The sequence below is a fragment of the Paramisgurnus dabryanus genome, chromosome 2, assembly GCF_030506205.2.
Source record: "Paramisgurnus dabryanus chromosome 2, PD_genome_1.1, whole genome shotgun sequence".
Lineage (NCBI taxonomy): Eukaryota > Metazoa > Chordata > Actinopteri > Cypriniformes > Cobitidae > Paramisgurnus > Paramisgurnus dabryanus.
The window spans coordinates 33,970,029-33,996,103 of NC_133338.1; the positions used below are offsets into that span (position 1 = coordinate 33,970,029).

Sequence of the window (26,075 nt, forward strand, 5' to 3'; positions counted from 1 at the left end):
TATGATAGTATTGTTTATTAAGTTGTCCTTAATCACAGCCTTGAAACGATTTTCAAAATTGTTGTCATTCTAAAATTTATCGTGCAGTGTTAATGTCAACATGACACTCCAGCTTTAAGGTATGTCTGAGCTAAATATACCGTATCCGAGCTTTTATGCAGCAGGTCGTTTAGGGGCGTGGAATCTGAGCAGGTAAGCATTCATAGACTCCACCCACTTGGAAGTTGCTGTCGTCACGCTTCCGGAGCGGGGAGGAGGAGTGCACTGCAAACAAACAGTAAATGCCGAAAGTAATTGTGAGCATTGAGCAACCGTGGAGCATCAGACTTCTGGAAACTACTGCTTGGGATACACACACCTGTTGCGCTGCAGAGACATCACACGACTTTCTGAATTTCATCGAGGCGATCTGCTTACGGTCGAGAATTCAGAAATGACGGACACTCTTATTCCTAATGGTATCAAGACCGACGTACCAGTGGAGAATGGCTACTTCAAAAAGGTAAGAAATACAGGCGTAGTTTCTGTATAGGTCATTTTCTCACTCAAGATGATACTTCATACGTCATATTGTAGATGTTAGGATCGTCGCACGCAGAGTACTCGTTTTTAAAAACGTACATCACTTATTTTCATATTCGTTCAGAAGTTCAGCAGCAACCTCCCTCTACTTTTGAGGTTTTTATGATGGTTTGTTGGATATGCTAACACATCTGCAGGACATGTGGACTCTGGCGAGCTCTGCTGCCCACTAGGAATGCCAAGTGAAAGTTTAGACTGAATACATCACAGTTTACCCCATATCATTTCAAGACTGGACATCTGCTTTATTTTTGTAAGCCTTTTAAATCACCGCTCGTCTAGCACTGCCGTTTTTAAGTATCAAAATCCCATAGAAAAGTAACTTACAGCGATACCCAACAATTAATCCGCCACCAATGCCATTACAGAAATTAAACTCTAAATGCTCCTTACATTGTAAACCTATATTTTTATAGTTTAAAAGAAACTACTACAAGTGGTATTTTGACGGAATTGTTAGTATGGTGATGTTTTGTTATTTAGTGCTCTCACCTATACTTCCGAGCCTTTTCGTGTTAAGAAATGAATATGTGTTTATAAATATATGTTGCCAGACACAATATCATTGCACTTTTTACTAAATATTGTCTATATAGGATGCATTCTATCCTGGAATGTGTGTCACTAACATTCACTGAAGTATGTACTTGGCTATGTGTCCTTTGAGAAACCTCTGTGGCAGGTTTCTGGCATTTGTCCAGGAATCTGATTTTTTGAAAGTGTGATTGGCAGCTGAAAAAGCCCATTGTCCTCGTTGAGCTCACCTTTCTTTGTGTAAATCTGCTTGTCCTGTTCAGGGCTTCCTGTTGGTGTTACTGTCATTGGTTGCTAGTGCCATTTTGGACCAACACTGTTCGGTTCTGTGATGAGTGACATCCGTAGTAGGATAAAAGAATACTATGGAGGTCAATAGGGCTTCTGATCGGTTTGATTCCAAACAATTTTCAAAATATCTTCCTTTCTGTTCATCAGAACAAATACATTTATACAGATTTGTTACAACATGAGAGCGAGTAAATGATGACAGAATTTTCATTTTTGGGTGAACTGTCCCTTTAAGTCTTTTGACATTGAATTTGAAACTTTTCATAGACTATATAGAAGTGGTTTAATTAAATTTATCTTAGAAATTCTTAGAAAATGAGTGTGGTTTTTGTCTCCATTGAGAAGGCTTTGGGACCATTACCAGGTGGGGGTTGGTTAAGATTGGTGATGTGGTTTTGGTCCAGTTCCGCATGAGCTGATCTTCTATGGGCTTTGGGGCGAATTGCAGATTCAGCTCGTTTTTCCAGTTTTCCTCCTGTTGACATTGCATCTAACCAGTGACGATGTACACAGCCAAACCACATGCATTAATGAAACACAGATGCTCTCATTTCATGTCTCAGCAATGGAGAAAGCTTTAAGATTAGTGTTACATGAACATCTAGCAACAATACCCAACCATCATTAAAATGATCTAACCCGTATCACTTAAGTTGTTAACTGTAACAACAGGTTCCTTTTGGGTTTTCAGTCAAATAGCAAGCAAGCAAACTTTATTTATAAAGCACTTTTAACATCCAGAGCGGACACAAAGTGCTGTACAATAAAAACCGTAATAAATAAATAAATAAATAAATATATATAAAAATAGTGTTTCGAACTGTTTAAAAATAAAGTAATTACTGGATTACTACATTTATAAAAAGTTTTATTGAGAAGTTACAAAATGGTGATCAGGAAATCTACTGAAATCTGACATGAAATTCACATGAGGGGATCACATTTACATACAAATGGTAATTAATTAAAACAGAAACCAAAACCCAAACTGTTGCAATTCTTCAACCAGATTAAACCACCTGGATTAAGCCACCCTTGAAGAGAAATTGTAAATAGAAAGTGGTGAAGGTTTGAAGTTCACTCCATTTTATGTTGCTTCATCAAATTTGAAAATACTTGTAGTGTCTTTTCAGCATATTTGTGGCAAGAGTAGGGACAGCGTCTGTCAAAATCTGAAAATATGCATCATACATCAATAACCTGTAAACCATGAGTGCTTAGTAAAAAGCCCAACTTTATTCCCCAAACACTGTGACAAAGAGGTTAGTCACAGACATATGAAGAGGATGTCCTTCGGCTGTTTTGTTAAACTGGAGGGAATGCTTTTTATGTACAAAAGTTGCAAACCTTTTCCATCGAAATGGTGGGATGTTTCTGTGTACTTGCACAACTCAGCGAAGGCCTCTTGTTTCCTTTCCCGTTTATTTTTGGTTTGATTGGGGCCTTTTTACATTCAATACAGGGTAATTGCTGTGCGATTGTGACTGTTCAATGCAGTACATGGGCAGCTATTTGGTTCTGCTTGAATAAACATTGCCCCAGGCGGCCAGTGTTCGAGAATGATCAGAGGTCACGCTGGTGTCCTTTGACAGCTTCTGTTGCATGGATTTAGAATGAGAAGCTTGTGGAAGGAATGCTTTTGTTGCATCTAATTATTTTATTACAAAGGGAGACGTGGTTTCGTTTCGTTAATGATATGTTTAATGTGTATGTTATGAATTGGTTTGAATCCTTTGGAATGAGTATGAGTTAATGTTTTAATCTTAAGTTACGTTATAAAATTTAAGGAATGTTTGTCGAGACTTATAAATCAGACCTCCTCCCTCAGCTATCAGATACTCTCGGTTTAGGTGTGTCTTGGTGGGTCATTAAATTCTCACTACATCATTTTGTGTTTACACCACACCTTAGTGAGACAAATAGCTTGATTTGTCAGCTATCACATGCTTGTTTGTTTATCGTTCACGCACTTAGACAGAGTGTAAAGTGTGGATTTGTGCTTTGTGTGTGAGAGTTTCCAATAAAAAACAGGTCATAATAAATAAATGTGAGATCAGCTTTCAATAAACTGTAACCCCAACAACCATTTAAATTGTTATTCATTTCTTTTTGACAGGGATGTAATCCATTTGCCCAGACGGGTCGCAGTAAGCTGCAGAATGAGAGAGCGCTTGTCAACCAACAAATCATCAAGCAGATGAGGATGAGAGCTGGAGCAGAGAATCTTCTTAAGTAAGTCAAGCACTCTTGTGTATGGATGGACATACTGACTCACACATGACTGCTAATTAAAGTGCCCTCACTTCATATGCTGACCTATCAGCATTGTGTGGATAAGTCAAGATCCTGAACCATGGCTGCCAGAAACTTGAAGCTGGCAGTGCCAAGGTCAGATCATGGATTTGATTCCAAGAAAACACATTTATTTATGAATCAAATAAACCGGATGACTTATGCAATCGGTATGCAACCATGTAGTATTTATTGCATTCAGTAATTAAGGTACCATAATCATTCATTGACGTTTGCATAACACGATCTGACTTATGTTGGAATTAGACTGTAGAAACTTGGCTGTGTTGCATAATCGCTATCTTGTTTTTTAAGGATTCCTCTGATCTTCATGTGTTGATGATTGGGACAACTTGTCAAAGTGTTTTTATGGTTGTAAACAGGGATGTTCATTTCAGTTAATTTTCCAGGGTGACAACTGCAGCTTGTTAACCAAATGTTAACCGTTAACTGATTTTAATATTAAATTGTAATTGAGTAAAACTACAGTTGATGGTTGTCTGTGACCTGGTAAAAACAATACAAACATTTTATTTAATGAACGTGCAAACAGCAGCAACAGATCACTAAAGAAGTAGGATCATTCATACAATATCAAATACGCAACATTACATAATCGAAGAGCACGCATTCAGTCTAGAGCAGGGGTGTCCAAAGTCGGTCCTGGAGGGCCTGTGTCCTGCAGAGTTTTGCTAAAATTTCCCTCAACACACCTGCCTCAAAGTATCTAGTCTGCCTAGTAAGACCTTGATTAGCTGGATTAGGTGTGTTTGATAAGGGTTGGAATAAAACTCTGCAGAGACACCGGCCCTCCAGGAGCAGGAGTGGGCACCCCTGGTCTATAGGATTGATATCCAAAAAGGCACATTTTGTGCCTTTCTCTGTTTGTGCAAAAAGGGAGAGGTTTATGGTCCAGGTCTAGGTCAAAGGTGATCAGCGATGGTCGGAGATGGAAAGCTTTGTCTTTGTGCAGTTTCCAAACCATACTCAAGCACGGACAAATTTACAGTAAAAATGATTTATCATACAAATGATTACTTTATCAGACCATCAGGGCAGCAATAATTTTGTTTAATTTTCAGCCCATTCACAAATTAAGGATAGAAAAGTGGCTAAAATGTCTGAAGGCACGTGTCGACACGCACCGTCAGTGAATTTTTTTTATTTATTTTTACAGATAATATTAATCTGTCATAAATTCTTACCTTTGCTTAATGGTTAACTGGTCAATGTGAACATCCCTAGTTGTGAATGTGCCACTGTTTGGCGTATATGCGCAGTTGGATCGGCGTTAGGATGTAGTTGAAAATAGACTGTTAAATATATCTTCTAGAAATGTTGCTGCATTTTTCATACATAAGTCCCGTGAGTATGTGGAGATAGAAAAAGGCATAACAACACTTCAAATTTTACCAGCCCAAAAAAGGATTATATACTTGGTAAAATACACATTTGTTGCTTGCGTTTAAAAAAAGGTATGTTCTGCGGACTACATTTAGCTTGCACATCATTTCTCTTTAACATTCTAGCAGCCAGCTGTCAAGTATGGAATGTATGAAGAGTTACTGACGGTCAGCAATGAATACTATAAAGCTGATCCTGACGAGAGGGAAAGAAAACCTCTATCTAAAAAAATGGCTAGTATGCAAAGCGTCATGCAAAGATTTTCTTTACTCTAGCACAATGGTACTCAGCTTGCACGCTAATGTGGCATCAAGTGCATGCATATTTACATACAAACGTATAAATCTAAATCATATTCAAAGAATACTTAATGCCTTTTACATTAAGAAAGATTGATTTATCTATTGCTTTTCATTGTATCAGATTATAGCTATAGTTTTTTTTTTTTTTGAGACACTGTAACAGTTTATGCAAACTGTGCGAAAGGTGAAAAGTAGATAGGATAACAACAAGTGAGGAAGCTTTGATTGTACTCCGGTTTGACAGAATTTGCCTGATTTGAAAATGGTCACTGTTTAAGGAAGTGTTTATATAAATCAAAGAAACATTGGCATCTTGTTTTTTAGAATAGCTGTTGCACCTTGTACGTAAAACACGACACAGCTATTACCATGTGTTTACCCTGCGTCTAAACGCACCAGTGTTGTTCCCATTATAGTCAGCAGCACACTGTAACATTAGGCAGACTGGTCACTATGGGGACGTTAAGTGTGTCTATTGTCTCCATGGTTGTGAAGGACACACCTGCTGGGTTGGTACTTCGAGCAAAGCCATTGATTGGCTCTGACGTTAATGTGGCTTTAAGTTGAACAATGAAGTTTAGATAAACACTTTGAATTTGCTCTCTTGGTTGTGCAATACATTGATTAACACAATGTTTGTTGAATTCTTCTCATCTAACATCTAGCTGCGGTTTTTATAGATATTGAGGGTTGGGCAACTGAAACTCATTGTAACCCTTGGAAAGCCTACTGTAAATGGGGGAGTATTACTTCAAGAGCGTCAGCCAAGCGGATGCAAGCCAAAAACCATTCTGGTGCTTTTAATCACAAAAGTATTTTTCCATACTTAAGCAAATTGTGACAGTTGTGGTAGGTAATGAGGTCATTGCATTGCTTTTTAGGTAGAAATGGCCCTGAGGGCTCTTCTCACCTGCTCAACACGTCTACGCTGACACATACAACCACACAAATAAATGCAAACATGTAAGCAAAAATAAGGGTTTTTTAATTAGATACTTGCACACCAAGGCGGCCTGAGGATCTCTGTCTTTTTAGGTGGTTAAACTGTTTGTGTCCTAGTCTAATGCATTTCGCACATAAAGAAGGCCTGGTATGTATTAAACCATTGTGTTTCCGTGTGATTCATGCCATGTGTCTGTATTTTGTTACCTGAGCCTCATGTAATTGGTAGTGTGTAAAGCTTCTTGCAAAGACTTTATACCTTCTATTTATTGCTGCTGTATCTTTTATTTTGAATGTTCCCTCATTCATGGGTCTCAGCTTTGTGGCGTAAACATCCATATAATACATACAGTAGCTTGTAAGAAAATCCTCTTTATGAACTGCCAAGCACATTTGCACACACAGATGCCATCATGTTTCTCCCTCCCTTCCATTCCCTCTGTCCGATCTAAGCTCTGTAGTCATACCCACATTCTTGTGTTTTAAGTGAGTGAATTTACTGGTTCAACCAGTTTCGATGAGTAAGATCCCGCCCTGTCATCATGCCTGAGTTTGTGTACAGAATGATACTGCGTACGCTTATCAAATTCTTTATGATTTATTAGACCACTCCTGTTGGAAGTGCACTCTTTGCTAACTGCATTAATAAAACCTTTGAAAAGCAGTATGAGTCATTTTTAGTCAGCTAGATGTTTACCTGACTGAAAGTCAGTGTTAGGTTTTTAACAAAAGACAAATGTAAGGCATTAAAATTATATATTTACATTAAAGCTAGGGAACGTCATCATCCATTCATCGTTGTGTCTAAAAAATCATTAACATATTACTTTACCTTTCTATATTTGGCATATCTATATTTTCCCCAGTCAGTGTTTGTGAGAATCACCAGTTGTGTGATTAAAATAGCCCAAGTTATTGACGATAAACAGAGGAATGATGTTGCCTGTCAAAGAGAGGTCATAAGTCTGAGATCCCAACTGACCTGCCCACAATACCCTCGTCAAAACTGATAGGAGTTTAGAATAGAAGTCACATTTGAGACTCATGTGACTTTAGGGTGTTTTTTCTGTGACACTTTTTGATCAGTTTGTTTAAGGGACATTCCACTTTTTTTGAAAATGTGCTCATTTTGCAGCTCCCCTAGAGGTAAACATTTGATTTCTTAGCGTTTTGGAATCCATTCAGCTAATCTTCGGGTCTGGCGCTAGCACTTTTAGCATAGCTAAGCACAATCCATTGAATCTGACCATTAGCATCGTGCTCAAAAATAACCAAAGAGTTTTGATATTTTTCCTTTCCTGCCCGAAAATAGTCCCCTTGGTTTCTTTCAATAGCAGGGGACTATTTTCGGGCACTGGGTAATATCATTGCGCCTCCTGCAGCCATGTAACATCAGCAAAGTTGTTGATTATTACGCCAGTTTTAGACTACTGTTCATATCTGCCTAGAAAATTGCAACTTTTAATTTTCTGTCGGTCTTAGTACACGATGTAACTACAGAAGAGTCAAGTTTTAAATTGGAAAAATATCCACACTCTTTAACTCTTTCACCGCCAGCGTTTTTAAAAAAAGTTGCCAGCCAGCGCCAGCGTTTTTCATGATTTTCACCAAAGTTTAATGCCTTCCAGAAAATGTTCTTCTTTAAATAAATAAACATACAATATACCAAATGAAAGAACAGACCCTCTGCTTTCAAACAAAAAAAAAACGTTTCATCCTACCTTTAGTGGTTCTTTTGCAATCAGCTTTTGAAAATGGGTAGGTTTTTGCAAAAACACCATATTTTGAGCAAAAAGCAAAAATAATTCCATATTTGTGACGGACTTTTCATAGAGATCCCATTCAGAGCGATCTTTAAAACAGACACGGACATGCAGCAGCTTGCCATAGGGCAATACTTCCGGGTTTAAAAAGTTGCGGACCTGGTGGATAATAGCGGTATTGCGGAAAGACGGAAAATCTCGTCATTGGCGGGGAAGCGTTTTCTCTTAATTGACGAGATATCTCGTCAATGGCGGGGAAAGAGTTAATTATTTTTTAGCGCGATGCTAATTGTCTAATCAGATTCAATGGATTGTGCTAAGCTATGCTAAAAGTGCAGATCAGCTGAATGGATTCCAAAACAGTTGGAATCAAATGTTTAAGTCTAGGGGAGTTGGAAAATTAGCATATTTTCAAAAAAAGTGGAATGTCCCTTTAAAGCATGGTGTTAAAGCAAAAGTTTCCTGTGTTTGATCTGTGTGTATGATCAAAGTTTGACTATTGAACACTTGACTTTGCCACTGTCCTGAGTTAAATATGACCTGACCCTTGCTGATCCTCTCACTCTCTTTCTCACACTCAAGGGCGACATCCAATAATAAGGTTCGGGAGCAGGTGATACTGGAGTTGAGTTATGTGAACTCAGATCTGCAGCTTCTCATGGAACAGCTGGAGGGACTCAACAGCTCTGTGGAGGTTTATCAGAACGTACAGTGAGTACAAACAAACACAGAGTCAGATAAGAAAAGTTAAAGAAAGCACAGTGAGAACACACTCGTGTCTAAAGAAGATTCATCACTTTCTAAAGACAGAATGCTTAGTTAATCTTAGTTAGTCACATCCTGTTAATGAGACACACACAGGTCCGGGCAGAAGCTTTCTTTAGTTTTTCTGAGTTGAGGAAATTTTTGCAAAATATAAAGAATGGATTTAAACTGGTATAATGTGTTAAGCAGAGTTTAACAGCTGGTAGAAGGTACTACCTGCTTACCGGTTGCTAAAAGTATTGTAAAAAAAAAAATTCATTTCATTCAGTTTTTTATATTTGGGTTTTGTTAAACAACCAAATTGTGTGTTGTTCATGCAAATATTAAGACAAGATTTGTTCATGCTACAAATACATGAACAGCTGAGATTCCCTGTCACTATCCGTTGCTTGGTCAGCTTAGACATTCTAGTTGTATATTGAAAATGTCACACTCAGCTCAGACTCTGCTCAAATCTGTAGGAGTGTCTCATCTACTCCTACCACTTAAAGGGATAGTTCGGCCAAAAACGATATTAAACCCATGATTTACTCACCCCCAAGCTGTCCGAGTTGCATATGTCCATCGTTTTTCAGACAAACACATTTTCGGATATTTTAGAAAATATTTTATATCTTTCAGTTGATTAAATGTAATGTTACGGGGTCCAGCAATAGTCCACGACCTTCAAGTCCAAAAAAAGTGCGTCCATCCTTCACAAATTAAATCCAAACGGCTCCAGGATGATAAACAAAGGTCTTCTGTGGGTAATCCGTGCGGTGTTGTTGTAGAAATATCCATATTTAAAATGTTATTAACGTTATAAACTACCTTCCGGTAGCGCCGCCATCTTAGACTCAGGAGAGAGTATTAGCGTAAGTGTACGCACTTTTCTTAGTGACGTATGACAAATTCGGAGGGCGGGGGCACAGAGCAGCAGCAGAGAAACTCTGTACGCTGCGTAAGCTCTCATCCTGAATGCGGATCACTCCAAGATGGCGGCGCTACCGGAAGGTAGTTTATAACGTTAATAACATTTTAAATATGGATATTTCTACAACAACACCGCACGGATTACCCACAGAAGACCTTTGTTTATCATCCTGGAGCCGTTTGGATTTAATTTGTGAAGGATGGACGCACTTTTTTGGACTTGAAGGTCGTGGACTATTGCTGGACCCCGTAACATTACATTTAATCAACTGAAAGATATAAAATATTTTCTAAAATATCCGAAAATGTGTTTGTCTGAAAAACGATGGACATATGCAACTCGGACAGCTTGGGGGTGAGTAAATCATGGGTTTAATATCGTTTTTGGCCGAACTATCCCTTTAATGATCTGAGCATGTGTATTTCACTAAACAAAAATATTAAAAACACATGTCCTGTCCACTCACTATTTGTGAAACAGTCGGCTTTAAACGCGGCAGAGGTTTAAAAGGGCACAAAAAGTATACACAGATCAGTGGTTATCAACCCTTTTCACTTCAAGGCCCTCCCAACTACAATTTCTACTTAATAAAATATACTTGAGCTAAGCATGACTAGACAGATGTATATTTGTTACAAAAATAATCCACACAATAAGAAATATCTTGATTGTTTTGTTTATTTGTAATAATTTTAAGTCATCTTGAGGCCCCCTGGAAATTTGTTAAGGCCCCCTGTGGGCCCCAGCCCTGACATAGATGAAAGTCAGACTGACTTTAGACTACATACAGTTGTATGACAGACCTAAAGTAAATTTACAATAGAAAGAGGATTCTCTTCACATGACTGGTCAGACAGGTTCATGATAAGCTGCTTAGTTAGTTTGATTGACAGATAAAATAAACGCCTCTCTCTGGTAATTCTGTGAAAATCTCACATGACAAAAGGGAGAGTGATTTTCCATAACTTCCTGGAGAAGTTTTCCTTTTGTATATCAATATTTGACAAATCAAATATCAACGTTTCCATTTATTCTAGTTAGATGATTTAATATTATCTCCCTGGCGTCAAACTAACTCTCCCCTGCTTTCATTGACAGTTGTTTAACTTTAGCACACCACCACCATCACAACTTAACTTGTATCGGGTCAAACCTAAGTAGCTGCGTGCACTGAAAATGCTCTGCAATCTAGTTTACACAGCAGACAATACCGCTTGTTATTGGATTTTTTTTATATTGCTATATTGTTTATACTCTGTTACTATAGCTTAGTTTGTGTAGCATTACGTTAGCAGATTGATTTTTCAGATTTTCCATACACATTTTGATAAATATGTAACCCCTCTGTAATGCAATAAATCACTTAGAATTAGTGTCTGCCAAATGCTAAATGTAAATATAAATTTTGTGACTCAAATACATCAAGGCATGAACAATATTGCAAAGAATCTTTTCCAGTTGATTCATATGTACCAATTCAATTTTATTTGTGATGATCATACTTTAAAGCAACACTATGTAGTTTCCAGGTAAAAATGACTTACAGCCCCCCCATGTGGTTGAAAAGCGCAACAGTGCCTGGTATCAGACACTCTTCTGCAGGCAGGGGGAGGGGCGGGGCTGTGTGCTCTACCCTCCACCGCCACTTTCAGAGTGTGCTTGTAGCAGCTAGGAGGCTGCTCAGGTTGCAGCAACAGTACAATTTGTCCACTTAAAAGTTGTTCTATCACTGAAATAATTTTAGAGACATTATTTAAAGGTAAAAAAACTACATAGTGTTGCTTTAAAACAAACAGTGAGTGAATCACAAGCATATGTAGAGAAAAATATTGCACTTATATTCGAGTGATTCGTGCATGAGATTCATTGTAACTGAAACTAAATTACTTGAGTGGTTTGATGGCAGTCACCTAAATCTTTGTTTGTGGCAGTCAGTTGGATCTTTGTTTGTGTCTTTTTGAAGGTCATGAGTGTTTCGATGCCATCAATTGAATCTGTGCGACGGTGTGTTTCCTTGGTTACGGTCAGATTCTTGTCCTCTTTAAATCCTCTCTAAGCCCTCATTTGCTTTTCAGACCACTGTGAGTGAGAGCGTGTTTTTGTGTGTGTGCATGCATACGTGCTTGAGTGTCTTTGGCACGCTTCACCGTCTGTATGAGAATAGCCCTTTTGCTCTTGTCTAAGAAAGGCTCAGTCATATTTTCATTGCAAACCCTGCTTAGCAGAGATCTGCTGGCCTGGTTCTTTATCAGCTTTAGCTTTGTAACATATTCCCAAGTCTCAGCATTGTTCCTCCGGGCCAGGCTTCAATTAAAGAGTGTTTATCCCCAGTGCCTGGAGGGTCCATTATGAACCAGAAAAACCTCCTGTAGACATTTGCACCTGATTCTGAACTTATGACCTACATCAGTCATTACATCATTTGTGTAAAGCTGTAAACACTTCCTTGTAACATTTTGGAAGAAAATGATACAGATAAACCCAAATACAGTCGACTGTTATTTTGTACAGAGTTTAATGTCTTGCACAAAACCAGTCAAACATTAGGACGAAGAATGCATGTTTCTAATGATCTAATTAGAGTTACTTTTGTGTATAAATATAGGCTGTGTATGTATTGCTTTTGTTAAACTAAAATTATATTAAGCTCCTCAAGTAGGATGTAGGACATGGTGATTCCAGTGCTAATTTCCTGGGAATCCAAATATGTAGTGCATTCATTTTACATAAAATCATGGTCAAATAAGTGAAATGAAATGTAATAAAGATTTTGGATCACTTTATGAAAAGGCTAATATTATTTAATAAATATTTAGAATAATAATAGAGTAGTAGGTTTGTCAAATTTTGACTGGTACTATATGTGTGTGTTTATTTTTGGTTGTGCCCTTTGTCTTTACTTTGGAATGACTGCTGCATACCAGCCTCAATTTTGTCTCTTCGCAGAGGCTCTGGTTACACAATCTTTCTGTTTTTGTCTCTGGGTTGTGTGTTTTTCACAAACCTGCTGTATTTGTCCTATAAAACAAATAAAGCTTGTCACCTTCAAGTTCGAGTGATAGAGTGTGAGAAAAGCAGCATTCCCATCGGAGCAGTGATATCACCTGTGTTTCATGCACAGATGTCCGAACAGAACAAGGTCTTTCCTGTGGCTAGACACAATGCTGCATTCTCCATCGCACCTGGCTGCAAGCTTTGTGTGTGTGTGTGTGTGTGTATCAGGACAGAACCACATTCTTTCATTTCTTTTATACCCAAACATCCCCACCATGCATCTCAGTGTGTTTCTGAAATGCAATCTTTTTCTCATGGCATCAGAACAAAACCTGCTTTTTCTTTTTAAACACTGCAGTAAGCAAGTTCTGCTATCTGATTGGTTGGCACTGGTTGAGATGTTCCCATCAGGAGCTTAATAGATGTCAACATAATATCGTTTAGGATTTGTAATACACTTTAAACGTGGGAGTTTTATTGTATCAATATTCTTCTAAAAACTGACTTTCTCCCTCTGTAATGGAAATTTTATAACCAGGCCTTCCACAGAGATATTTTCAGATTTCTACAGAAAATCAGTAACACTTCCGTGCATCCCTAACCTTTTGTGTGTATGTGGTTATTTACCATGGTTAAATCCATTATTTAGAATAACGACAACACTCAGTGAAGCTTAAGTTACACTTCCTACCAGTGAGGTTATTCCAGGGAAACCGCTGATCAAGCATACTGGCTCCATATCATTTGATCTTGTCAGTCATGTGACGGGTGTATGCAAGCATCCATCTACCTGCTGCCAGTGACAAATTTTATGACATCCCCCATCCATCCCAAACTACTCCTCAGTTGTAATATTCCTCATTTTATCCAATTCTATAGTTCAGAGGAGGTCGGAGCTATAGTCCGATTTTAATCTTGGTCTCAAAATGGAGGACAGCAATCTAGTATATCTACAGAGACCAGATAGGCAGGCAAACAAAAGGCTTTGTTGTTGTAACAATTGAATGAAATGGTTTAATTTTTCTCAATCTATTTCTTCCTTTCTTTTTCTTAAAGGGAGACATCCAGCATCCCACTCATCCCTTTGGGGCTAAAAGAGACAAAGGAGGTGGATTTCTCCGTTCCACTCAAGGTCCGTTTCTCTCACAATGTTTACCTAGTATGACACAGCATTTGTCTGGTATTCGGCCGTGTGGCCTTTGTGACTTTCAAAACTGTTCAAACTAAAAGAGAGAGAGCTTATCCAAAAATTAATATTCAGTCATCATTTAAATCATCACATAAATTTCTTTTTATTCTGCTGAAGAATGTTTGTAACAAAGCAGCTATGGGGCACCATTAGCTTAATGTAGGAAAAGTAATACTATGGAAGTGAATGGTGGCCCAGATATGTTTGGTTACAAACATTGCTAAAAATATCTGTTCAGCGTAGAACAAAGACATTTATACATGTTTGAAACGACTTTAGAATGACTAACTGATGACAGAATGTTTATTTTTAGATTGAACTATCCCTTTAATAAACAAGGAAGCCAAAATAAAACTTTATTTGCCATTTTAAGTGTAAATTGATATTTTCCACATCGCATATTATTTCATCAAAAGGTGGGGTGGGTGTTGAGATGTTTGCTGAAGCCTAGGTATGCAAGAGGATCTATCAGATAGGTCTGATCTGCTTTCAACATGTTATTTAGCCTCGCTGTAATGACACGGTGTCATAGATTCACAAGCATGACTGTCATTCATAAATCTTACTGTCGCTGCAAACGAGTTTAACAAGAAGGACAGGCCTGTAAAAATATTTGACTGTATGGGACTATTGTGTTTTTGTTGACATTACAATGAATTCATTTATTTCAACAGGACTTTATTTTGGAACACTACAGTGAAGACGGCTCAAACTTTCAAGATCAGATAGATGATCTGATGGACCTCAGACAGGTATAATCTTACTTTGGTATCGGTGTGTGTTTACACAACACAATACTGGTTGAGTCATTGTTTTAGGTTTCTGTACTGTAAACAATATAATACAAGTGTATTTAAAACTTAAATTGAATATCCTGGAATATGTGTGTGTTTCAGGCCTGCCGGACCCCCAGTCGTAATGAATCTGGTGTAGAATTGCTTGGCAAGTATTTAGGCCAACTGTCCTTCCTGGAGACGCGATTCTTCTCCCCAACACGACAGATTGGCATTTTCTTTACATGGTTGGTTCCTTCTCACGCACAAGAAAATTTTTTCTAATCTTTAGCTATTAAACAGCTGTAAACACCACAGATCTTTCAGAGAAAGTGTAGAACTGCAGGGCTCCAGACTAACTTTTTTCTAGGAGCACAGTGGCCCCCAACTGAAAATTTTAGGGGCGCAACCAGAAAATTTAGGGGCACACAACGTTAATCAACATGCTAACCAAATATTCACATTTCTACTAATTTCCACTGTACTTTTACTAATAAATGCTTTAATGATAGATGCAGAAAGTACAATGTGCTGTTTTAAATTCAGTGTCACATCACAAAAAAGGTCAATTTACTGGTCTCACATGTGCGACTGGATGTAAAATTCAGTGGCACAATCTCAAATTTTGGTGGCAGTCTGGAGCCCTGAACTGGTTTGACTGGGATTTTAGATAACATTTGATGATCTTTTTGTTTATCCTTAGACAAGTAGAGACAATTGGATTAATTAGAATAAATGTCATGGACAGACAGGGCTAAATGAATTATAATTCATGTTTGAATATACAGTATTACAATTTGTTTGCATGTGTCTAGGTATGACTCCTTCACTGGCGTGCCTGTGTGCCAGCAAAACCTCTCTCTGGAGAAAGCCAGTCTGGTCTTCAACATGGCAGCTCTCTACTCACAGGTTGGCACCCGTTCCAACAGACAAACACAAGCTGGACTGGAGGAAGCTATCACCGCTTTTCAGAAATCAGCAGGTGAGAGGTCCACTGATTTTAATATAGTTAGGTCTATAAGTATACAAACTGTAAGTTTGAATCAATCATGAAGTGAAAGACTCATCGCATGAAAAGGGATTGTGTGTTAGTTTTTTTTTTGGCTTGTATATTATAAGCACCGGAACTGAGAATGTAACAATGGTGTAATTCTTCCCACTCAAAGGCATATCTGTCACAGGCTCATGGGAACTCAGTGGCGTGTGTTGATTTTAGCTTTCTTACAATAACAGCAGCAAAAAGAGCACTGAGCTTATGAAAAGCCATCTAAATCTCTATCATAACAGCCAACTTTGTTGTCTTTCATCGTAGGCGATGTTTTGAGCTGTCCACCGGAAACGAAGGCCAAATGTGATGACAATAATGTGTAATTGATTGACACGCTGTCACAGAAGTGTTTTGATTTGCGTATTTTTAATGGCCTGAACATTAAATAAAGGAAATGCCGAAGCTGTTTTACATTTTATTAAAACATTTTTGTTTAATTATACATTTCTGTATAGTCATAGTAATCACACTGTGCAACTCCAGACCTTGTAATTAATGGCCAAAAGTATGTAGGCATGGGTTTTGCTACTTCAGATACACCCATAGCGACAGATACATGCAATCGAGCATACAGCCATGCAGTCTTCTTTGACAAACATCTTAACATAGCATAGTTTCAGCATTACGATGATCGGTGCACAAAGCATAGTTTATAAAGAAAGGTTCAGTGAGTCTGTACTCAAGCTTTTCAATGAAATGCAAATACAAGTGAAGGTGTAGAAGTAGATAGGAAACTAATTTCCTAAGCCAGTTATTTGACACTGCTCATGTCTTGCTGCAGGTGTCCTCCACTACCTAAAGGAGACATTCACACACACGCCCAGCTACGATATGAGTCCTGCTATGTTAAGTATGCTGATTCGGCTGATGCTGGCGCAGGCGCAAGAGTGTCTGTTTGAGCAGATCGCTCTGCCAGGAATCCGAAATGAGTTCTTCAACCTGCTCAAAATGGCCCAGGAGGCTGCCAAGGTACTGGACTCATATTTATTTAATGCTTCCAATCTAAACAGCTCAGTCAGTTCAAATCTTACAAATATGTTTACACAAAATACTATTTTATTATGCTTTGGACATTTACACCTTTCTGTTCTCAGGTGGCTGAGACCTACAGTCAGGTTTACCAGTCCATGACCCAAAACCACATTAAGGACAACGTGCCCTTCTTCTGGACCACCATGTGTCAGCTGAAGACCAGTCACTACAAATCTCTTGCTCACTACTTTGTCTCCACTGCCTTGCTGGACCACCAGCGTAAGTCAAGCAGCCAGTCACATGTCCTGGCCATCCCCACTGAATATTGGCCGACGGCCCACTGAAAACTTTAAAGGTTTCCTTTGTGTCTAGATTATATAAACTGTTTCCTTTTCCTTAGGAGAGATTCAAATATCAGTACCTTAATGGACTTTTTCTTCTGAGTAGTTTTTTTTTTATGTTATTAAAAAGGGAGATGGAGTGAGTGAGCCAGGCAGATGAAAGGCAGAGAAGTTTCGGTATCCCGGTCTACTTTTGACAGACTGGTGAGAGACTAGAGCAGAACAAATGGGATTATGTAACATTCCCGTTGTTATTCAAACAGAAACTCCCTCTGTCTCTTTTTTCCATCTCCCTTTCTTGGACTGTTTTTTACATCTCCATGACAGGCACAGTTTAAGCTATTAAATGGCTTACTATGACTCGCAAACTAATAGACTGAAAAGGCATACTAGGACATTAAAATTCATAACATTTATTAGCTATTAGGTTTTGCAAATGAAATACAGTTTAATACAAATAAATTATATATTGGCAATCTGTGTTGTATGTGCAGTGTCTCCCAGTGATGATGAGGACAAACAAGAGAAGGCTCTGTCACAAGTATATGACACCATGCCGGATTTACATTCCCCTCTCGACATCCTGAAGAATAAGGAAGAGAGACGGAGGATAGGTAAGAGACACATAAACACAGAAAGAGGTTTCCTTAACTGCTGGCATTTATTTTGATCCAAGACCTGTTGCATATTATCTACAAAAAATAATGAGTTAAGAAAAAGGTAAGAGCCCAGCCATTGAGTTAAACTAACCCTGAAGATGTTTATATTTGAGCCAACAATGGGTTAAAACAACCCAGCATTTTGGGTTGAAACAACCCAGCATAGGTTAAATTACAACCCAAGGGGCTGGGCTCGAGTGTAGGTGATAAAAGGATTAGTTCACTTTAAATTCTGTCATCATTTGTCAAGGAAGAAAAGTTTAACTCTTTCACTTCCAGCATTTTTTTTTAAAGTTGCCAGCCAGCGTTTTTCATGATTTTCACAAAAATTCACTAATGAAAGAACAGACCCTCTGCTTTCAAAAAAAAAAAAAGTTTCATCCTACCTTCAGTAGTTCTTTTGTAATCAGCTTTTGAATATGGGTAGGTTTCTGCAAAAACACCACATTTTGAGCAAAAAGCAGAGATAATTCCATTTTTGTGACCGAGTTTTCATAGAGATCCCATTCAGAGCGATCTTTAAAACAGACACGGACATGCAGTCGCTTGCCATAGGGCAATACTTCTGGTTTTAAAAAGTTGCGTAATAATAGCGGTATTGCGGAAAGCCGGAAAATACTCGTCATTGGCGGGGAAGCGTTTTCTCTTGATTGACGAGATATCTCGTCAATGGCGGCGAAAGAGTTAATGATGTATCCGCCACTCTTTTCAATGCAAGTACACTAAAAAAAGTCATGTGGACTACTTTATTAGACAATGAAGAAACAATGGAGTTATTCCACTTCAGCACCCTAAACTAATATTTTTCTTGTTTGCTTGTTCAGGTAAAGCTCATTTGCAGCGTGCCATCATGGGACATGAAGAGGCGATCCGCACGCATGCTCTCTGTCGACACTTGCATAAACTAGACATCATGAGTGACATCCTGCAAGCCAGCCACAAACGTTCCCTTGCCAAGTTTGAACAATACGACAAGGAAGATGAATTCACAGACTACATGATTGCACCAGATATCGTATGTAAGTCAGAGATGAAGAATAATGACACAACATAGGAGTGTCAGATAACGTTAATAATGATGTTGGGTTTCACTTTGTCATAATTCTTTGTGATCACATGTTATTAAGTAACAAGGTCCATAGTTCTCCTGGATCTTCCTGTCATGTGATTAGATTTGATTATGACTAATTATGTAAATATTTATTTTAGCTAAGACGGATAAGAAAGCGGAGATGGAACTTCCAGCTGCCACCAAGGTGAAAGTCACAGACTTATTCCAGCGGCTGGTATGTGGGCTACTAATTTTACTCATAAACACAATTTATTCTTCTGAGCTCTTTTCACGGCACATACATGCTATTGCAGATTTGCAGCATTCTTAGACATTATCACAAAGTCAAGTATACAGTTAGCATGTGTGTGCTGTTGAACAGACCCATGTTTATTGACCACTACACACTGGCCACACAGACAGCTATCCTAACAATCCAAAATAGTGCTGAGCAACAGTAATTGTGAATGTTTATGGACGTTTGCTTGGTCATTGTGTAGAGTCCATTAACAGTACTAATATGAATAACCATGGTTTAAATGTTGGTTTGGTTTGATGTTACAAGGGGCTTATTTTAAAGTTCCACTCATAATGCTTAGGCTTATGGATGTCAACACACCCCTAACCCTAAGTATTACAATTTGGGTTAAACCTGGCAGGTTACAGTATAAAATGGGTGAAAAGGGTACCATAGCAAAATCAAGGGACCACAGTATTATTGAGACATGAGAGATGTGGTGTTTTATTTTCTTGGGCTAGAAAGCAAATGGCGTCAGTAGCAATGCCTTGACTTGCCTACTACCTAGGAGTCTTATAAACTACACACAGCGCAATAGAAATTGTATGGCAATGCATTAAAATTTACTCAGACCTTGTCAAAAGAAAGTGGTAACACCTTAGCACACCCGAGCAACCTGGTGGCATCACACTCGACTATTACAATATTTTTTTGTTAGCAAGTGTTGTTGTTGCTGTTTTTATTAAGAAATCATGTCACATATATACATTACAGTATAGACAGGCTGTTTATTTATTTATTTATTTGAGTATATAGAAATTAAAGGGTTTATTTTTTCAGATCAGTTCTACTTGAACTGAATGAACATTCTAGATTCACAGTGACGTGCGTTTAGTTCGCTCCAGCTGTGAGGATCAGGCTACTTCAGGTGAAGGCGGCAGAGTTTATTATGTGGTCGGTTTTATAAAGGCATATGTTTGAGTTTCACCGCCTTAGTTCTTGTTATGACCTTCAGAAAGTTCAAAGAACCACTGCTGTGATCCTGAAGTGGTTGCCGTGGGCACTTGTAAATGACCCCTCACTTTAAAATGACATTTCCGTTGTACATGGGGAGATCAGCTTGACGTAGATATAAGCGTTGCATGTCCTTTAAGTTAAACGAACTTTCTGAAACAACATATGGTATAAACCTTACAATTACTTAAGATGTCAAAGCTTTTCACGATTAAATAAAGGTTCATCATATAAGCAAACCCGTTTGCATGTATCGCTTGAAGTCAGTGTGCCATAAAGCTAAATATTTGGATGATGAGTCAAAGGACAACCAGGGTGGCACACTAAAGTTAAAAACCCTGTGCGTTAAAACCAGCGTTTGGCAAGAGAAGCACTGGTGTATATTGTGGGTTGCTATAGTGATTGCTTTTATGCGTGTAGGGGCCTTTGTCAGTGTTCTCAGCAAAGCAGAGATGGACAGCTCCACGTACCATCAGGCTAAAACTGCAGGACAGAGACCTTGGATTCACTCTGAAGGGAGAACCGCCTGTTCAGATACAGTCACTCAATCCACATTGTTTCGCAGCGGTGAGTATTCACACACAGACAGATGTGAAGCATTAAAATGTATTCATTTTATTTTAAATAAATTATTTTAAGTTTTAAGTGTCATTAGATTGGCATTTTTTTTTTTTCATTTGTAGGTTGATTTGACATATAATAGCTAAGCCCTGGATGGCATTTACGTCTAGTGTTGCCCCTTTTTTAAGATTCCTTAAAGGTGCAGTGTGTACATTTTAGAAGGATATTTTTACAGCAACACAATAAACATATACATAACTATTTTATTAGTGGGGGATAAAGACCGTATAAATTAACTGTATTGTTTTATTACCTTGGAATGAGCCGTTTTCATTTACATACACTGTGGGTCCCCTAACATGGAAGCTGCCATTTTGCCAGCATGTTTCTGCAGTAGCTCTAAACGGACAAACTGCTCGCTACCTTGTCTCAGACGATGACATGTTTGTTCTGTTACTGCTAATGTAGTTTGTCTGTGCTTTGAAAGGGAGGGGTGTAATTCGCAACCTTGCCCTTACGGCACTTTTCCATTGCATAGTACCCCATGATTTGGTTTCGGGTCGGGTTTTTATCGAGTTTAGAAACACTTCGGAGTGGGAGGGATTATAAGTGTGTCGTTATGTTTGCGCTACCTACTGCTGTGACATCATGTGAGAGCATCGTTTCTTTTCTTTTTTTGTTCATGTATGATATGTGCGCGTCGTGATTGTGCTGCCACAAATCGCAGGTCTGGAAAAAATGTTATTGTGTTTCTTATTCTCAACCTGTGGATGTTTTTTATCGCTAAAAGTGAGTTTGGGAACTTGCAGCAAAGCACAGAGGATAACAGGTTTAGTTGAGACAGCGCAAGCTAGCACTAAGGTAAAGCTAATCTTTTACATTATAGCGATGACGCTGGTAGTGACGATGCTCTCTGACCAATTAGTGATCTATAGTGTTTTCGCGTCACGTTTTGGTGTCAGCTCGGGTCGCTTGGAACCCCGACCGAGGTGGTACTAAAAAAAGGATCACTAAAAGCCGTTAAAATCTACACACTGCACCTTTAATCCACTTCTTTTGTCCTCTGTTATTGTAGATAAATAGTTTACTCCTATCAAGCAAACTTACTGAGACAGAAACATATAACTATCATTACATTTACAAGAGGAGATAAATTCTTGCTTTATTAATTAATTCTTTACATATGAAACCTCCTGAAGCTTATCAGAGCAGATTTAATCTTTGAACACAGCAGTTGAATGACCACATATCCACGTTTACTCAAACTGCACCTGTTTTTGACCCTATGATTCTCTAGCTGTCTAAAGCAGCTGTGTTTCTCCCACAAATAACCCTTCTTTTGTCGAAACACACAAGCGATTACTCTCACAAGTGATCTCTATGGTGATCAACAGCAGTGTGGTCGTGCCGATAAACTCATACCATAAATATTTGAAGGGTCAGACAAAGCACCACCCTCACAGGACGTGATTTATTTCATTGTGACCTTTTCTTTCCTTTTTCTTTCTTTCTCTCCGCTATCTCTTCATCACCAGGCGGAGGGACTGAGAGAGGGAGATTACCTAGTTGCTGTGGGCGATACAGATTGTAAATGGATGGGAGTGAGTGATGTTATGAAGCTTTTAAAAGAAGTGGATGAGAAGGGCGTTGACATCAAAGTGGTCAGCATGTTGGACAATAGCAGCCAACCAATGGTAAGGTTTTTTCTTTGCCTGTTATTTTTTAATTGAAGATTAGAGAAGAAAGGCGGTGTGAACAGTGAACATGCAAATTATTTTTAATTCAACTTCTGAGATTTGAGTCGGAGCCAGATATGTTTAGTGACACAGCTCTCAAACTCGTGAGTCATGGCACATTAGCTCTGTTACTAAACCTGGTGACCTGTCTATGTAGGAAGTATTTTACTTCATGCATCATAGGAATGTTCCTGAGGCAATGACTGTTCTTAAATGTTTTCAGCATAATTATGATTTCTTATCACAAATATGCTGAGTCCTACCTAGCTTGTGTCAAATTGTATGACACCATCACTTGTATCTTTTTATTGTTAATAAACTTTAAGACAATATTTTGACATTCAATAGGATTAAATTGTATTTTTTGTTTCTATGAATCTTTGTGGTTAATGTGGTGGTTCATCAAGCATAGACTAGTGGTTTACAGGCAACAGGATAGATTTACCAATAGAAGAGTAACATATAAAAGACAATGGGGCAGTTTCCCACAAAGGGTTAAGATTAATCCATGACTATAGGTTTTAGTTATATTAGGACATTTAAGTAGTTTTTACAAACAGACCTTACAAAAAAACAATACTGGTGTGCATCTTGAGACAAAACAATAGCACTGATATGTGTTAAGATAAATCAGTGCCAGATGTTTTTTAATTAAGGCCGCTCAAACATGCTTTTTAGTCCGAGACTAGGATAAGCCCTATCTGGCCTCAAAGTGTATATTCATGCAAAAAATCTTCAGTAGAAGAACAGACCATGCAAAACATGATGGGCTTATGATTAACTCAGAACAAGAATACATTGTCCTTGAATCACAAAAACAATGTATCTAGTGTACTTGTGTCAGTGCCGTGATGTAACAGGAACAATTTGGTAACAATCTTAAATAGTAGCCATTTAGTGTACTTAAGTTATTGTGGGAGTATGCAGTGACTATTTAATTGAAGTGTTTCTGATTTGGTTCCGGTCAGATCAAGTGTTATGAGTTTAATTTGGCTCTATTTCTTTCTTAACCCTGCAGCCCACCAAAAGCGCGACATACAGTGGTGGTCTGCCCAAGACCTATTCCATGATCTGCCTTGCACATAATGAGGATGAGAAGAACCCAAAGGCCCGCAAGGTGGCAAAGAAACCATCATTTCTCAGCTGGGGACTCAAAAACAAGCTGAAGAGCAGCAGCACGTTGAGTTTACCCAATGCAGATTACAGTGGAGCTCAGCCCTGGAACAGGCCATGTCCTACCTTTCCTGGCTCCTCGAATGATAGTGCTCTTTACTAAACACACGCAACTGGATTTGTACATACACTGATTGCACAAAAGCACCCTAATATTAAAAATAAGATGGAGAGAAGATTACAGAGGGTAAAGTTAAGTACTATAGAAAAATATATATTTTGCACATCTATTTACACAGGTGTAAGCTATTTTATTTGTTCGTCTCACCAGTTGATATGAAAAGTATAGAATTATGTGTTTTAATGAATCACTAGATAAGACACAATGTGTATGCTGCTCAAAATATTTAGATTTGTGTTTTATGATTTGTATTGAATGGTTAAATGAGGTGCGATGAAGGATTATTCTGCCAAGAGATAGAACCGATAGGCACCCTCTTGTAGTTCGACACTTGTTTTGCTGTGGGTGAAGAGAGCTTCTTTTGTTCTGCAGTTGTACATGTCTCTTCTTTACACTGCTTGAGGACACTCCTGTCCTTTGTCAGAACCACACAGCAGACGGCCTGTTGCTTACAGACAGACCGACCGACCGCCGCAGAAGGTTTCTATGGTGATCTTGCATTATTGAATGGAATTGTAATCCTTTGTCGATCACTGTAGAAGAAGTTGACAGCAAATAGATTTTGCTTCTTGTATGTCTACACAAGCAGTACTCATATTTTTGTGTAACTGAAGTATTTAGATACACTGAAGGAATAGACTAGGATGGGACTTTGGCCAACAACATCAACATTTTGCCAGAAAAGTGAATATAAATGCCATTCTTATTTAACTTGTTTCATGTGTTTTATCTAACACTTTTAAAGCGTTGGAATATTTCACTGTCTACAAAGTAGATTTTTATACACATTTGATAATCAAATAATTTATATGCAAAATAAAGAGAAACATAACAATATATAACCATGTATTCATTTAAGTATTTAGTTTTTGTATCATGAAATTGTAGCTTGATGTATATAATCATGGGTTGGTTTTATGGCTACAGGTCTTTTCTGTTACTCTTTTTAATAGTGTAACTCAAAGGGTGTTTTTCCCTGCATACATCTTACTGATAATATTTAAATAAAATTCAAACCTCTCTCAATACAAGAAAGTCTTAAGCCTTACCACTGAACAATGCCTTACCACTGAAAAGCATTATCAGGGTCTACATTAAAATGTTTTTAGTAACTGTGGACCTACACTCCTTGCTTGTAAATACTGTATTATCATTTATGATTGTATTTTTACCATTTGTGTTTTTACATCTGTTGCATATGGAGTTGTAATTACAAACACTGTTCTGTGAGGATGTGGATGTTTTCTATTGTATATTGTCAATGAATCTTTAAATGTTGCACACATTTTGTTCTTTAAAGTTGAGCTAGAATCAACATTATTGGCCTGAATTTTAACATTGTTACGAATATTAATGTAATATGGAACCAATCCCAGATTAGTTTCACAATTTTGACCTTGTTCCTGTGTCTATAGCTTATGTTAATTAGCAAGTGTATGGTCTGTGGTTAATTTTTAATTGTTAATTTTATGTTCTCTATGTAAATCTTGAAATAAATAAAATAAGGGGTCAAAACTGTGCTTGTTTTCATCATGTAAGAGGGCACTGTGGATTTTGTGATAATGTGTAAGCAAGTGTTTATCTGTGACATTTCTGTGCTGACCTACAAGGTTGGGTGTAATGTAAAACTGAGGAAAACATATTATCTTGATGTAGGTTATTTTTAAATAATGTCAATATTTATTTTTCATTCTTTATGCCTCAAATCTAAGAATATAACCATATAACTATAGTTCGGCATCTATAACCCACCTGTCCTTTGAAAATTCTAATGTGCAATTTTCAAAGACCTGAAAAGAAAACTCAAGCATGGGATATAGATATCAAAGTCAGTCAAAGCAGGATAGAGATGTCTTACTGTGCTAAAATGCTGTAATGTAATGATCAGTTGATCATGGCAAACCAGACATTACAGTAAAACAGACAAATATGTATAATTCCAGTTTCTCAGTATGAGAAAATTACTCTAGCACTGATCGTGTTCTGCTCTGTGAGTTGAGAATCAGGTTGGTAAAAATGGTGTGGTGGACAAATGGATTTTAAATCACTTACAGACTGGGAAATTTTATGGTGTAGCCTGGTTGGGTTATTAAAGAGATTGCTTGCCAACACCAGCAGTGACGTCAGAGTGGTTAAGTTTGTGTGTGTGTGTGTGTATCAGTGAAAGATAGAGGAAAACTACAGAACATAAGATCCCTCTGTATCTACCACAGATGGAGAACAGAAGAGGAATAATTATAAAAAACATCCACTCAAGATTTATTCAACACTGGCTTTTATTCAGAAACTGTTTTACTGGAATCATTGACACAGCACATGTCTGCTTTTAATGGGAACACTTTCCACCAGAATGATTTCTTACTGTATGACTCACTCACTTTCTCCTCTTCACCAGTCTTGTAAAAACACAGGCAGCA

The 26,075-nt window shown here is 38.0% G+C and overlaps 1 protein-coding gene across 2 annotated transcripts; it reads left to right on the top strand.

The window, feature by feature from the left end:
* The first annotated feature begins 273 nt into the window (after positions 1 to 273).
* Positions 274 to 25,184, top strand: rhpn2 (rhophilin, Rho GTPase binding protein 2). Of its 2 annotated transcripts, none has more exons than XM_065289526.2 (15): positions 274 to 502; positions 3,524 to 3,639; positions 8,693 to 8,821; positions 13,839 to 13,914; positions 14,646 to 14,723; positions 14,868 to 14,992; positions 15,560 to 15,726; positions 16,574 to 16,761; positions 16,887 to 17,043; positions 17,600 to 17,719; positions 18,589 to 18,783; positions 18,974 to 19,020; positions 20,488 to 20,634; positions 22,164 to 22,322; positions 23,383 to 25,184. In XM_065289526.2, exons 1-15 carry the CDS (start codon positions 434 to 436, stop codon positions 23,638 to 23,640), a joined length of 2,031 nt encoding a protein of 676 aa, XP_065145598.1. In that variant the 5' UTR covers positions 274 to 433; the 3' UTR covers positions 23,641 to 25,184. The 2 variants fall into 2 exon arrangements, with proteins under 2 accessions (XP_065145598.1, XP_065145597.1); XM_065289525.2 differs by having other exon boundaries at positions 275 to 502; positions 18,974 to 19,050.
* Positions 25,185 to 26,075: the final 891 nt, after the last annotated feature.

Coding starts and splice junctions, on each gene's coding strand:
- rhpn2 (XM_065289525.2), top strand. CDS start 434: ATGACGGACACTCTTATTCCTAATGGTATCAAGACCGACGTACCAGTG. Junction 14,993..15,559: donor ATTGGCATTTTCTTTACATG/GTTGGTTCCTTC, acceptor GCATGTGTCTAG/GTATGACTCCTTCACTGGCG. Junction 15,727..16,573: donor CGCTTTTCAGAAATCAGCAG/GTGAGAGGTCCA, acceptor GTCTTGCTGCAG/GTGTCCTCCACTACCTAAAG.